At 38.4% G+C, this 14,746-nt stretch overlaps 4 protein-coding genes across 4 annotated transcripts; 1 reads left to right on the forward strand and 3 right to left on the reverse strand.

Moving 5' to 3' along the window:
• Nucleotides 1-852: 852 nt before the first annotated feature.
• Nucleotides 853-3,138, forward strand: LOC112167444 (cytochrome b561 and DOMON domain-containing protein At4g17280). The gene is made up of 3 exons (XM_024304470.2): nucleotides 853-1,617; nucleotides 2,232-2,486; nucleotides 2,595-3,138. The coding sequence occupies exons 1-3, from the start codon at nucleotides 994-996 to the stop codon at nucleotides 2,886-2,888; spliced, it is 1,173 nt and encodes a 390-aa protein (XP_024160238.1). The 5' UTR covers nucleotides 853-993; the 3' UTR covers nucleotides 2,889-3,138.
• A 1,022-nt stretch (nucleotides 3,139-4,160) lies between these two features.
• On the reverse strand, nucleotides 4,161-7,487 carry LOC112167446 (inositol monophosphatase 3). The gene is made up of 12 exons (XM_024304471.2): nucleotides 7,329-7,487; nucleotides 7,168-7,223; nucleotides 6,992-7,042; nucleotides 6,635-6,715; nucleotides 6,385-6,488; nucleotides 6,205-6,289; nucleotides 5,976-6,030; nucleotides 5,841-5,884; nucleotides 5,248-5,316; nucleotides 5,070-5,170; nucleotides 4,941-4,997; nucleotides 4,161-4,728 (listed from the first exon to the last, which is right to left on the reverse strand). The coding sequence occupies exons 1-12, from the start codon at nucleotides 7,339-7,341 to the stop codon at nucleotides 4,632-4,634; spliced, it is 813 nt and encodes a 270-aa protein (XP_024160239.1). The 5' UTR covers nucleotides 7,342-7,487; the 3' UTR covers nucleotides 4,161-4,631.
• Nucleotides 7,488-8,015: 528 nt separating this feature from the next.
• LOC112167447 (putative MO25-like protein At5g47540) lies at nucleotides 8,016-11,895 on the reverse strand. The gene is made up of 11 exons (XM_024304472.2): nucleotides 11,540-11,895; nucleotides 11,144-11,305; nucleotides 10,943-11,061; nucleotides 10,272-10,346; nucleotides 9,961-10,054; nucleotides 9,574-9,633; nucleotides 9,236-9,304; nucleotides 8,912-9,010; nucleotides 8,725-8,769; nucleotides 8,538-8,640; nucleotides 8,016-8,456 (listed from the first exon to the last, which is right to left on the reverse strand). The coding sequence occupies exons 1-11, from the start codon at nucleotides 11,657-11,659 to the stop codon at nucleotides 8,380-8,382; spliced, it is 1,023 nt and encodes a 340-aa protein (XP_024160240.1). The 5' UTR covers nucleotides 11,660-11,895; the 3' UTR covers nucleotides 8,016-8,379.
• A 1,905-nt stretch (nucleotides 11,896-13,800) lies between these two features.
• LOC112166591 (cysteine proteinase inhibitor 1) lies at nucleotides 13,801-14,388 on the reverse strand. The gene has a single exon (XM_024303470.2). It carries the CDS (start codon nucleotides 14,308-14,310, stop codon nucleotides 13,963-13,965), a length of 348 nt encoding a protein of 115 aa, XP_024159238.1. The 5' UTR covers nucleotides 14,311-14,388; the 3' UTR covers nucleotides 13,801-13,962.
• Between the last annotated feature and the right edge of the window lie 358 nt (nucleotides 14,389-14,746).

Raw genomic sequence — 14,746 nt, forward strand, 5'->3', positions numbered from 1 at the left:
TATTAGTGCATGTGTTGGTTTGGAACCCATAATAGGCACCTAGAACTTTAATTCCAACAGTCATAAAAGAGTGATTGTTGTGAGAGTCTTGGTACTAGCCACAAGTGATGTAAAGCAAATTGCAATAAAGAAGTTTACAAAACTAATTATGTAACTTAATTGGTGTTCTGAACTTAAATATTTAATAGGTTCGTCAAATTTTAATGAAATGACAACATTTTCGTTGAAAGTTGGATGCTACAACCCATTTTTTATAATTAAGTAAATTTGATATACTCGTCAAATATTAATATCTATGTAACAAATTTTTCAACCTTCTTTTGAGAGATTAATTCATTTATCTAATTTCATTAGTATAACATGTTTTTTACCCGTTGTCTAGTTCTATTAGATAATGTATCATAGCTTCTTAACCTTTTTCAAGAACTAACTAGGTGGTCTGAGTCTCACCTCCAAGAACAAGGAAACACTAGTTCACTATTCCCTGCAGGCTGCATGTTCCAACAGATTTATAACAGATGTTCTCTCAATTTGAGTCTGAAATGATTTTCAGTGTATATTTGGGTGCAATATATCTTAAGCTAAGAATTTGGTGGTGAACTCTTTTATCACAAGGAGACGTGTGGCTATATGACAGTGGAAACAGCCGACCGACCAACTCTTTTTCCTTAATCACCAATCGAAGTCTGTTTGAAAATCCACATGTCCCTGTTGTTGGAGAAACTTTGAACGATCCAAAGTTAAGAGCAGGTGTGGAAAGCGAAGGTGGTTCTCCAAATCACACTGTACATATTTTTCAAACCAACTCCTTCTGAAAGGAAATATAAAGAACCTTCCTCAACGGACTAGCCAACAACCCAAACCCCACCAAACCCGCTCCTATATATAACCTCAACTCCTTTGTTCTTCAACAACCTTCACACACAAATATAACTGCTCTCAAATTTCTTACCAAAATACCCAGTTGGGATTTTCAAGTCTCAACCAAATCCCATGGCAGCCATGTTCAAGCTTCTCACAGCTTTCTGTGTTTTGGTCTCTCTATCTTCCTTCTCAGATGCGCAAACATGTAAGAGCCAGACGTTCACCAGCAACCGAGCCTTCACTTCCTGCAGCGACCTTCCATACCTCAACGCCTTCCTCCACTGGACCTTTGAGCAGTCCACCGGGAAGCTCACGATGGCGTACAGGCACACGTCGGCGTCAGACACCAACTGGGTCGCCTGGGCCATCAACCCGGACTTGACCAAGACCCAGAAGGCCATGACCGGCGCGCAAGCTCTTGTTGCTATTCCTCAAACCAGTGGGGCCCCTTCAGTCCGCACGTCTCCGATCACCGGATACGGCACGACTTTGGCGAACGGAACTTTGAGTTACAATGTGAGCGGTGTATCCGCTGAGTCTCAGAACGGTGAGGTGATCATCTACGCCACTTGGACCCTGCCGACGACTACGACGACGATTCTTCAGGTTTGGCAGGAGGGTTCGGTTGTGAGTGGGAACCCCCAACAACACGGAAGCGATGCCGCCAATCTTAATGCCCAGGGGACTTTGGACTTGCTTTCCGGCCAGACCGCCGCTTCCGGTGGAGCCAGCTCCACACTCAGGAAGAAAAACGTAAGTAACTTGATTCGTAAACTACATCCACTACGTCGTTGTTTTTGTTTCAAGTACTGTTCTTAACATATTTTTGGTAGAGTTTGCTCTGTTTCCCCTTTTTGATCCAAAAGAAGAAACTTTTTGTGAAGATCAATATGGTTCCTTTAACAGAATTTGGTAGAGTTTGCTCTGTTTCCATGGTTTTTGACCCAAAAAAAAGAAACTTTTTGTGAAGATCAATTTGGTAATAGTTAACACATGAAAAATCCAGTGTTGTTATTTCTTTTCTTCCTGATCTTTGTGGCCTTGAGGTGGTTTTCATTATAGAAATAGAGGTCTTTGAAATTTCTCATAGGTTCTGGGTGTTCTTTGCAATCATCAGAATTAGTCAAACCTGTTGAACTAGGATACTTTTCTTGCTCTTAGTCTCTTAGATATTGTTTGAATTGCCTAGTTCGTAGCCACATAAATCAGTAGTATTTATAAGTTGAGATATTTATCCCTCTAGAATTAGAATATGATATAAAAGTAAAATGTTGGGTGAACTGATGTAAATGTGCCAAGGACTGTTAGATGCTCATTAACTTCATCAGAATTGGTCAAAACTAATTTGTGGGATTTCTTATGAACAGATTCACGCAGTGCTAAATGTAGTGAGTTGGGGTATCTTGATGCCTGTAGGAGCCATGGTAGCAAGGTACTTGAAGACATTCAAGGCTGCAGACCCGGCATGGTTTTACCTCCACGCCGGGTGCCAGACCTCTGCTTATATTGTTGGTGTTGCTGGATGGGCCACAGGTATTAAGCTCGGTAGCGATTCTGCCGGTATCCAATATGATACTCACAGAAACATTGGGATTACCCTCTTCTGCCTTGGAACACTTCAGGTACTCTCATCTTTAAACACACTGACATGTTGTTTCACAATGTTTGTAGTGGTTTGGCCACATGTCCTCTATGGTTATACTAAGTGAAGACCTTGAATTTGGATGTAGGTTTTTGCTTTGCTTCTGAGACCCAACAAGGATCACAAGTTCAGATTCTACTGGAATATCTACCATCATTTGACCGGGTATCTTGTCATAATTCTCAGCGTTGTTAACATATTCGAAGGGTTCAACATCTTGAAACCAAACAAAAACTGGAAGAATTCATACATTGGCCTCATCATTGCTTTGGCTGTCCAAGCTGCTTTGTTGGAAGCTTACACATGGTATGTTGTACTGAAGAGGAAGAAGGCTGAAAAGGCGCCCCACGGCTCAAATGGTGTCAACGGCTATGGTGCTTAGAGATCGGAGATTGCAGAACGTATAGAATGGCTTGAGGGGAGGAAGTGGTTCTTCTTTTGTGTGTCTTCCTCTTTCATCTTCCTTCTGCATACACGTTCTTGCACCCTTTTGTATATTTATCGCTCAGAGCGTGTTTAGGATACATTTTGTGTACTGAGTTCAGGATTTAGAGATAGAGATTTGTTATATTTGTCTACTCATTACACATAATTTTTATCTCCCGCTATATTGATTTGATTTTTCCATCTTACTTGGTGGCCTAAACTTCTAACTTGATTTTTCCATACGCGCTTTCTTTTTATCTTTTAACTTCTTTTCACAAGTCAAACCCATTTAAGAATCATTCACCATTAAATCTCTTTATGTCATTGCAACATCACATTCCCTCAGCAAACACCATTAGTTTACCAACCATGTGTCCGTCAGTTTCAATTGGTTCAACAACTTTGGCATTGACTGAGCCCCGAGTACAATTCAGTAATATCTTCGCAAAGCGTAATATTACACCTATAATCAAGTGAGGATGTCAAAGATTCTGCGGCATAATAGTTAGGAATAAGTCGTTTTTGGATGTGACTGAGGAACAAGTCGCTTTGAATAAGATAGGAGCATATCAAGCTATAATCAACCCAGAAAGTGACACATCCTTATGATGGAAAGCTCCTTGCATTACCATCCTTGCCTATGGTGTAGTACTTTTCTCCACACGCATCATTATGGACCTCATCTTTTCCCACGTTCTGCAATATTTCCCTACATTGATCTATCCTGGCTCTCAAGTGCTCTCAAGACCAAACCTCTGGCCAATAATGTTGTAGAGCAAAAGAACTTGTAAAAAAACGGGACATCTGAATGTTTTCGGAGAACAAATTAAACCAGACAGACTGCAAGTTTTCATCACAGTAACAAAGACACGAAAATTACTGATAGGGTAGGGAATTCCCAATACTAACTAGGAAAAGCAAACAACAATTCACTAGCTACAACAACATCCAGATTCGAACCCTCTTCCTTGCAATCAAATTTTGAACTAAGCCAAAGAACCACCGAAGCAAGTACTCGAATTGTTAAATATTTCAACAATAATTTATTTATTATACCCTCTTTGTGGAATCTTATTGAATATTATTAATCACTTTGTTAACATTCAAATTCTCAATTAAATGGATAGAATAATTAGTGTACCATTATTATCATTTAAGATTAATTAATATATCAAATTACAAATATAGTTTCATTCATGTATAAATAAATAAATTAATTAATATTGAATTGACAGGTAAATTGTCTTTGATTGGTACATTGTATAACCGGAGGCAATTGCCAATTTAGAATGAATAGTACCAATTTAATAGGCAAATCAGCAATTGCCCATGGCTCACTGGTTCGCTCTAACATGATTTCAGACGCTTCTACATGTTTGAACCAACTGGTTCAAGCAGATAATGAGTTCACTGTTTTGCAAGTCAAACCCAGGAAGAACTCCTCTTATTCAGCAGGAGATATTTTTATGTAATTTAAACATCACCAAACCTCCTATAAAGCAAGAACTAGCAAATACAGTGTAATGGAGTAAGATTACCAACAATCTGTCAGCTCAATAACTTCAACAATTGATTGGGCATTGACTCAGCCCTAACTACAATTTCAATATTCTCTTTGCAAACATGTGAACAAGGCATGAGATCACAGCTGGTGAAGAATGCATTACTTAAAAGATTTGATATTGCGATACAAGCCATCTCATTCTGATTTCTTCAGGGCCTTAACAAAGGCATCCTTGAGCAGAGGATTCGATGCTGCTACTCTTTGCGATGTGATGTCAAAGTCCTTACCAGATCTGATGCAAAAAGAATCAATTCTCCATAATAAGTAAATCTTCTACAGAATTTGTAAAAAACCACATGCTGAAGATTATAAGAATGACGACTATTTAACAACTACTCCACAAAAAACTATCAACAAGTATGCATATATTTTCTAGAACTTCTCAAAGATCCATAGTTATCAAAACAGAGAGAAGAAAGATTGGAACTTAAGTTTGCTACTTACGGGTCATACACAGATCCTCCAGCTTCTGTAACAATCACAGCACCACCTGCCACATCCCTGAGACGCAAGAAAAGTCAATCATCTGCTGCTGAAATTAACCTAGCATTACTTCAAGACAGTAGATCATACCAAGGACCCCCAAAGCCGAGTTCATAAAAAAGATCAAGCCTCCCGCATGCAATTCCACAGAGGTTCAGTGCACAGGAGCCACTCATCCGAAGCGATCTCACCTGCTTAACAAAGCAACTGATATGAAATTGAAATGCCAACACAACTGAAGATCACTATTGAAAAGTTCTGGACTTACCTCGAAAAGTAAGCTATTTAGTTTCCCTGTAGTAGCATCCACAGTTAATTTATCACGTTTTGTTCCAGCCTGCTCTCAGAACAACAACTTAAGATCAGGAAAGTAAATTCACCACCTTTATTACATTGTAACTCTCGAGTTCAAAGATTTGAAATATTATTGAGTAAAAACAGAACAGGTATATAATTTAGTAGGATTCCAACTCAACTGCTTGTTTAATTCAGGTCTATTTATATTTTAGAAAGTGGCATAACATCAGCTAACGAGATTAGAACATCTAATCACGTTGTATTATATCTAAATTATCCATCTTTATTGCACTTCAGAGCGTAAGTAAGATTCTGCATTCTAATCCTAGGATATCCTATGACTACAAAGTTACTAATCCCTTAGATTAATGGCAAAATGAAATTCTCTTTATTTAAATAAGTTTTTTCTCTCTAATATTCTCTTAGAGTCTACATCTTTTGGCTTGAGGATAGAGAGGGAGATATTTGGGGGTTGGAAAAGCAACAAATCTACAAATTTAGGTAAATAATACACAATCATTCATCAAATATTCAATTATAAGTCTATAACAAATATTCACAAACCTCAGTTGCAAGGAGAGACTTCACAAGTTCACTTTGAGATGACACTGCAGTATTTCAAGGCATAAACATTTAACTCTTAGAGATACATAGGAAATGTTGTAATCAGGAAGAATCAACATGATGATTAAAACTCACCTGTTATAGGTTTTTCATTGAGAAATGCACCTCCTCCACGGATACCAGTAAAAAGCTACATAGTGAATCTAAAGTTAATACACTTTTCCAGCTGGTAACCTAGTACTATTTAGAAGTAATTTCACTATAAGAATCAATAATTCCAACAATGTATAATTTCATACCTCCACAAGAATAAAACTTATGCTTAGTCACTTGAGATGACATTTGGGGAGGCATGAATCCTTACCTCATCAATTATTGGATTATAAACAACACCAACTGTGGGAATCTTTCCAATAGTAAGACCAATAGAGACACAGACAAAGGGGAACCTGCAACCAATAATAGGGGAGAATAAAAGCAATGAGAATCAATCTTCATAAGAGAGAAGAAACAATCATCTACAACAGAAAAAAGTGATATTTACCCATGGACAAAGTTAGTGGTGCCATCCAGGGGATCCACTATCCATGTTGGGTCATCAGTCAGCTCCGTTACACCACAAGCAGCAGTAGTTTCTTCCCCAATGAACTAACATTAACCCCAACTTAAAAAGTTCAGACAACAGAAAACATATAACACTCTTCCGACATACAATCATGCAACGCTATTCTGAACACTAAACCAAAACTCTGTTGACACATATAGTATAAAAGAGGGGATAGAGAGTTAATCACCTTATGTGTGGGATAAAGCTGCTTGAGATGATTAAATATGAGATCTTCAGCCGCCTTATCAGTTTCTGTGACCAAATCCACCTAGAATACACAATATCAAAACTTTACTTTGCCTATCTCAAACCACATTAGCTAAGTTTCTCCCTCTAAATTTAACTCAACTTTCATCATCATTTCTATCATTTAAGAACACATCCTTCTAAGCTCAATGCAGCATTTCAGAATCCTCATTTGTATGTCCCCAAATAAGCAAAGTCTAAATCTTTCACTTGGCAATTCACATTTAGAATCCAAATTGGCCCAACACCAGTTTGACTACACAATTGAAAGAAGAAGAAGAAGAAAGAATTGAAAGACCTGGCCTTTATGCTCCACATGTTTGATCTCGGAGAACCCTTTTCGAATTAGCTGCAATAAATCACATACAAACAGATAACCAGACTTTGTTTCAATCACTGCTAACCAAGAACGAGAAAAAACAAAAATTTACTCAACAAAAAGAGAAAGAGTGAGACTTTGGGAGTGGACCTGACCTGTCCAGCTTTCTTGGCCGCGTCAACTGCAGACGCCAAGAACTGAGCAAGCGAATCTACAATCCATACAATTTGCAAATTAATCAAACAAAGAATCCCAGCGATTGAAGCACTATGACAACAAATACAGAAATGAAAAGAAGAGGAATGATGGGTCGTACCATTTTCAGCCATTGTTTTTGTGAGATGAGAGAAACAGAGAGGGGAATGCGTGGTTTGAATACACCACTCAGTGTAGATGCTGATGAGTGATGAAGAGGGGTTTGCAATTTGTCTGTGAGCAAGCTTTCACGTACCACATGTCTATATATATATAGGGGCATTCTTTTATGGTAGACAGTATATGCTCCTCTTGTGCTTGTCTATTCTAAACTATTCGTGTTCTTTCTGGTTATTCCGAAATTATTTCATGTAATGACTATTTAGACAAATGATTGAAATTTCGTCGAAGTTTCTGTAATATTGAAATATCACGATGAAATTCATATGTTGTGTCCTTTCTAGTGAGTCCTCGAGTTTTTGACTAGTAGAACTCTGTGCTAATTTTTGCGAATGTTCCACTTTGATCGGCGAGTACACAGTAAAGAATCATTTCTCCCAAATAATGGTGATTTGATTCACTGGATGTGGAGATTGTCTCTTAAAGATCCATGGAATATGCCAATATGCTGAACCTTATTCGATACTGGCTGAACTGTGAAACTAGAATCGCATTCCCACTTTCCCACACCCTGTCTTGCAACTAGAAAATGAATAAGTAGCCTTCTGTGTTCTCCTCGGCAGTAACCGACATCAAGTTTACCGAGATTACTCCAAGTTCTAAATCTCTAATCATACCAAGCAAATCCTCGATCCAAATGTGGCATGGTGTCTGCATCTTCGATTCAAATGTGGCATGGAGTTTTCACGCATGCGATTGTACAATATTATATAACAATGTGATGCTTGAATATCAAATAAATTACAATACGGCGTGGCTAAACATCAGCATCACCAGAGTACAGCATGAAAACATTTTCTCAATTTATTTATCTACCTTTTACAAAAGTGTGATTGAGATTAATAGAAACTACACCGGAAGGAACACAAGTGAGAATAGAAGATAAGGCTCCTTCCACTCTTGGTACCGTTGTCACGCCAAGAACTATGACAACTCTAAAATTCACATAGTACAAACTCCACATATTCCACATACAAATGAAGTTCATCCTTTCATGAGAGTTCTTTCGGTTCCAAGGCAGCAATCTCCCTTACTACTTGAGCTTTGTCTGCCTCAAATTGTTCATCCTCTGCAACAAACAATTCGCAAAATGTAAACATGGTGCTCACAACTAATGGTCACGAATTGCTAAGTGAAAGATGTTACCAACCTTTATCAATTTTAAAATCAGCAAACAGCCGTAGAAGTTTGCTTCTATTTGCAACAAGTATGCCCACGATGTCGGCAGGTTTATTTTGGTTGGCAGCAAATAGCTGTGAACAAGAAAAATTGTCAATACAATGAATCAAAGTGGAACCCTGAAAGTTAAAAATTCACAAAGGGAGGATGGACTGAACCTTAAAAACATGAAATGCTTCAATCTGGATGCTCTTGCTTGACTCCTGCAAATAAAACCATAGAATTTATCGCAATTAGATTGAGCAATATATTCAGGAAATTAGATGATTTGATGAAGTTTTTGTAAAGGAGAGGACGGGGAGAAAATAGCATTAGCAACAAACAGTTTAGGAGAGTATATCATACTCTGAGAAGATTCATAAGGATCCGCAAATTGTCTCTTGAGCTCACATATCGAGTCATTACAGCTGAATTTGACCGATCCAGCAATATATCTCCTAACAGCTGAAATGAATATAGAAGCTTCTTAAGCAAATATCATTGTCATGCAAGTGATGAACGATTCACAAAAAAACCAACTAGACAGCCTATTTCAAGAAGATAATCAAAATAATTGAGAAAGAGTACTTATAACTAAAATAAAAAACATAACAGAGTAAAAAGGGACCCAAGGTCAGACATCATGCTATTAAAAAAAAAAAAAGACCCTATGTGAAATATTTAACATACCTTGACAGCTTGTCGTCTGGTAATGTAATTGGAGGATTCCAGCAGCTTTGAGTTATACTCCGCAAAGAACTGGTTGAAGATTGGAGACACCCAAGATCAGGTTGGCGAGAACATAACACAAGCAGCAACATACAGTAATAAAGAAAAGGGAGAACCAAATTATAAACTTATGATACTTCCAATTCCTATCTTCTTTTTTCAATTAAAGTGCTTCTATTGTAATTATACAATCAACTAGGACCAACATATTTCTTATTGCCCACATGCATATTCTCAATGATGAACACTGGTGGGCATACCCATGCATGTGTACACCCAAAGAAAGTGAAAACCCTTACCCAGTCATAATTCTTGGATAAAAAATCTGCTACTGTAGATTTATGCCTTGTCATGAGTTCCTGCAGGAAGATGTTACAAGACATCAGAATGATTCTACTGCAACAGTTTAAATACATCAAAAACCAATAATTGCAGTATTTGGAAAAGCTACAAGATTATAAAGAGAACTAGTAATGGTATCAAGATTTCCTACACGCAGACATGACAAATGTTTTCTAATAAAACAAAAGGTGCAGTTTAGCCAGCCGCAAAGTGCAAACCATGCAGTAAACATGTGCAAAGCGCACACGCATGATTTCACAAATAGTAGGTTTGTTTGTTCAATATAGGAGGCCAGCAGAACAAAGATGTGTCATTCATCAAACATTCTTTAAGATTAACTCAACCTTAAATGTCGCAGCAGCATCTGCAGCAATATCGAAATTTGGAAGCTGTATATAGTCAAAGAACTTCTTCATGTGTTGGGATTCCAAAACATATCTGCAATCAAACCCGAGAGTTCAAATGCTAGATTTTAAGAGATAACATAAATAAGTTATACTTGGGGTGGATAAAGCTCTATGCTCAAGGTCAAAAAAATCCAAAGGATAAACAATTCCTGATGAACCACGTTCAGGAGTTAACAAGATTTGGTTAACTCCTACAGCCACACAGTCAAATCAGGAGCTAACTGATGAATCAAGTTTACTTTGCTCACCTTGCAACGCTTTGGTGGCGTATGCACTCTCTCAGCATTGCACCATAATGTAAAGCCATATCTGTATCTCCGTACCTAGTAGAAGTGGAATTAGTTAATAAGATGACAAGCACTATAAGTTCAATTAAGACAAAATACTTTTTGAAACCATAAACTGCACCCTGAAAGAAACTGCACCGCTTCTTTCATAAAAATTAAATCTTCATAAAACGAGAACAACTTAGGACAACTTGAAGATACATTCAAAGAGGACATAATCATAACAATGTTTCCCTCCTAATGAGCCACAAAATTTTCTCAAGAAATGTATCTGAGAACCAAAAGACACAAAATATTCATACTTTCTAATTACGAAACCACAAAGAATCATGAAAATCAAACCAGCTTAAATCTAACATTCAAAAACCAGGAATGAAACTTCTACATGCACTCATCACATAGAAGAACCTAGAACTGATCTTATCCTGGAATTTCACAGAACTTAACTGTTAAGAAGCAGTCCAGATGTATCTCTAACTTGAATTTGGAGTATGTAGTTCAATAATAGAAAAGAAGGTCTCTACTTCTGTTATTCAGAATCGTAAGGTGCACTATTGAAATCAGCATCATAGACAATTAACTAAATGATACGGCTGCAAAAATATCCAAAATCCTTTGCAATAGAGGCTTACCCTTGGATCAAGACATCCATTATATCAATGTTTGCTTCCAAGTAATCGGATGCAATCAACTTGGAGTGAACCTGTTGCCTTTGTAGATTGGCAACAACTTGAGTGGCATCTTTCCTTGCCTACATCACAATCCCACATCAAGCACATGCCACTGAATTGAAAAACAGGGCATAGACAAAAAACAAGGCGTCAAATGCTTACCTCCAAGTTTAACTTCGGAACACACATGATTAGAAGTCGAAGCGTGTCCTCCCTGAAAAACTCCTGTGTCAATTGCGCACAAGCTTCCGAAACAGGCTCTGACTCACTATTGCCATAGAGAATGCACTTCAACTCCCTAATGTTTTTACAAAGCTCTGCCATCTGTTCAATACAATCCAAATTCAAGGCACATGAGAAACTAATTATTATCGAAAAAGGCTCGATTTTGCATTCAAACATAATCGCAAAACCAATACTTTCCATGATCCCAATATAAACCAGTTGGTTTCAGCTAGCTACTCAAATTGGATTGGATCCAGATTGTAATCCAATCCATTCATAATCAGATTGATGTATTATTACGAACATAGAAGGGAGGTAACAAGAAGATGAGACCTTTTCCTCGCGCTTGCTCTCGCGGGAATCGGGGCTGCGCTGAGCATAGATGAGGAGATCGCGGGTCTGGCGGACGACGTCGGCAGGCGTGCGGGGCTTAGACTTGAAGAGACCCTTCATTCTCTGGCTCTGGTCGATGCTGCTGCTCTTACTGAGGCTGCGCCGAAGCTGTTGAGATAAATGATGCTGCTGCGGCGGCGATGCAGAAGAGAGCCCCGTCACCGGCCTCGAGGCTCTCCGGTGTCCGCTCTGTTTGGACGCACAGATTCCTATTGTGTTGTGACGTTTTGTGTGTTGGTTTTGTGTTTCGAGAGGGTCGTAGGGGTTTGTTATTAACTCTCTTTTTTTTTTTCCTACAAATTTTGCCAACACAAACTTTAAGCCTCAATTTTGGTTATTACTATGGGATAAATATCTCGTTAAATAATGATCAGATTTTTTTGATTTCTTTGTGGTAATCCTCAACCGACCAGTCTGCACGATTGGTGGTTGCTCCAGTAGTCCAGTTTAGATCCGGCTAATACTAGAAAACCGAACTTGGAAGAATTTGTTAGCATCAAACATATCAGCATAAGAACTTGTGTTGTGATAGGTTTTTTGTGTTGTCGCTTTCTTGATTTGTATCGAGTAACACAAATTTTTTTTTTTTCTGGAGAAAGAGTAACACAACTTTAACAATTTTCAACAACTACATACAACGCAAGTTGATGCTTAATGGAAGCTTTTTGTATTTCTACTTTCTTGATTTGTATCAAGTCACATAACTTCAATGATTTTAGTATGATGTAATGATCTTCGCGTCTCTTCTTTTATATTTTCATCACAATTATCTTACATTTTACTTTAGTCTAACTCATTTCAGTCGACGCTAAATATTTTGGAGTCGCTCCATCTTGATCTTGCATTGTTTTAGTTAGCTGCTAATTACCTCTGTGCCCTCCTCTGCAATCTTCTTAATCCACTTCATCATCTGCGATTCCCTTGGGTGTGAATTGTTTTATTCATCGTTAAGTGCTTCATTTGTGACTGCACTAGATTTTAATTGTTGTGTGATGAAGATTTGTGGTGCACTGTAACTAGTACAATAATTGTAACACTCTCCCATTTTGTAGAGGCCGTTGCGTTAATATGCGTACAACACTCGCTGTTGTGTCAATTTTTTTTCCAGAGTTGAGATGAAAAATGGTGAGTCGTAAGTGACTTGGCATCTCACTCACTTAATCGGCCTAAAGCATCTAATAATTGGATTTGATACAACCAATGAGAGTGATAGCCACTATGGCATGGTTTCCTTACTTAGCTGTCAATGTCGATCATCAACCTCTCCTCTGGGGTCTATCATTGTTGAAGCGATAAGGCGTATGTATAGTTTGTGGAACTGGTATACCCAAATTGCATCTTACTAAAAGTAGCACCGCTTTGCTTTACATGTTCAAATCACATGCTTCCATTCCTTAATGCTTTGCTGCCTAATCTCGCAACCAAACACATCACTTGTTTCACGCACATGCATCATCTTATTTTCTTCTTCCTTTCGGCTTTAACATGTACCTTTTCTTTTGGGCCTGAATCCCGATTAAAGCTTTGTCCCAAGGTTTCATGATCACATACTATGGGTCTCAGCTACCCCAATGTGATCCATTTTGAACCCAAAAGAAATGCCCGGTATTACCCACAACCCAAGCCTATAGATCAAACCCGAGTATTCTACACCACTCTGCGATAAATATTACTATTTAATTCTTTTACGCAAGTATTATACGAGAAATTCTGCGATTGATACATAAACATAAAACAACAACGAAATGGGCCAAATGGTGGACTAACTCCATGCAATAGTAGATTAATTTATAACTGTAGGAAGTTGATCAAACTCGTATTATATAGGCCAATACAACCGAGGTCAAATGCAAGTCTTGAGGGAAAAAAGACTCGGTACTAGATCCTCTCCATTTCATTCACTTCTTTCTCTCATTTTCCTCAAACGTAATTGACTCGCTCTCATGGGAAAAAAAAAATTGAAATTGAGAATCCAATTACACTAAATAAGAGCAACTATCCATATCTAGCTAAACAGTCTTGACCCATCCTGATGAGCATTGACTCTCATTTCATTTTGTCCACCAGAAATCTTTTCTGTGTGCTATCTTCATCTTCTCCCTCATAAAAGATTATTGGATAATACCCACTTTTTCTTTTTCTTCAAGATAATGCATGCATTTCTCAACAATAAATTAATGCCAAGACAGAAACTCTAGATCTCGAAAATATCAAAGGAAGATAAACGAAATTAGTCGCACAACATTACCAGACAATCAAGAACAATCGGTCTCTGAATCTCAAACATTAATCTCTATTAATTCTCTATTATAACTAAAAATAATAAAAACAGTGAACTAGAAATTGGGTTGGATGAACATGCATTACTCCTTGACTTGATCGAAGGAGAGCAATTCCCTAGTATGCTCCCAAATCTTCTCATACACGACGCCCTCGTACTTGGCCGCCTCCGCGTTATCCTTGACGGCGATAACGAGCCTGTAGTTCTCGCCGGCGACGACCTGAGTCTCGCCCTTCACCACGCTCTGAAACTCCAGCTTCGTCCCGGATTTCTTGTTGTACTCCGACACCGCGAACTCCGCGATCTCCTTCACGTGGGGGTCGTTGATGTCCTTAATCGGCTTCCATCCGCCGGCCAGCCCACCGCGTGCGGCGGCCGCCAGATGGAGGAGGACGGCGAGGATTGCGAGGAGGCAGAAGAATGGACGCATCGTGGCCGTTGATCTGTTTGAATGAGGAAGAGAGAAAACGGTTTATAAATAGGTGGCGGTGGGGAAGATAACGGGCAAAGCAAGTAATGGAGTCGGTTTTATATGGAAGTTTCCAGATTTGCTAGTTTTATTGCACCTGGACTTGGCATTTATTACGGCAGTGCCATAGTGTGTTGGATGACTCAAGGCGGGAAGCTGGGGTAGTTAGGGGATTTGATAGATTTACTGGGTTGTTTTATTTACATATTTGCCACCAGCCCTTCACGGGCCTCAAATACTGTGATTTTTGCCCATGGTTTTATTTATAAGTTGACCCAAGAGACAAGATAGTGATGATTTTTGGAATGATAAATTATGTAAGGGCTCCAAAGGGACAAATTGTTATGGAGTCCGTGACTATATTTTTTATGTTTTTTTAGGGACAAATTGTATATTC

The sequence above is a fragment of the Rosa chinensis genome, chromosome 5, assembly GCF_002994745.2.
Source record: "Rosa chinensis cultivar Old Blush chromosome 5, RchiOBHm-V2, whole genome shotgun sequence".
Lineage (NCBI taxonomy): Eukaryota > Viridiplantae > Streptophyta > Magnoliopsida > Rosales > Rosaceae > Rosa > Rosa chinensis.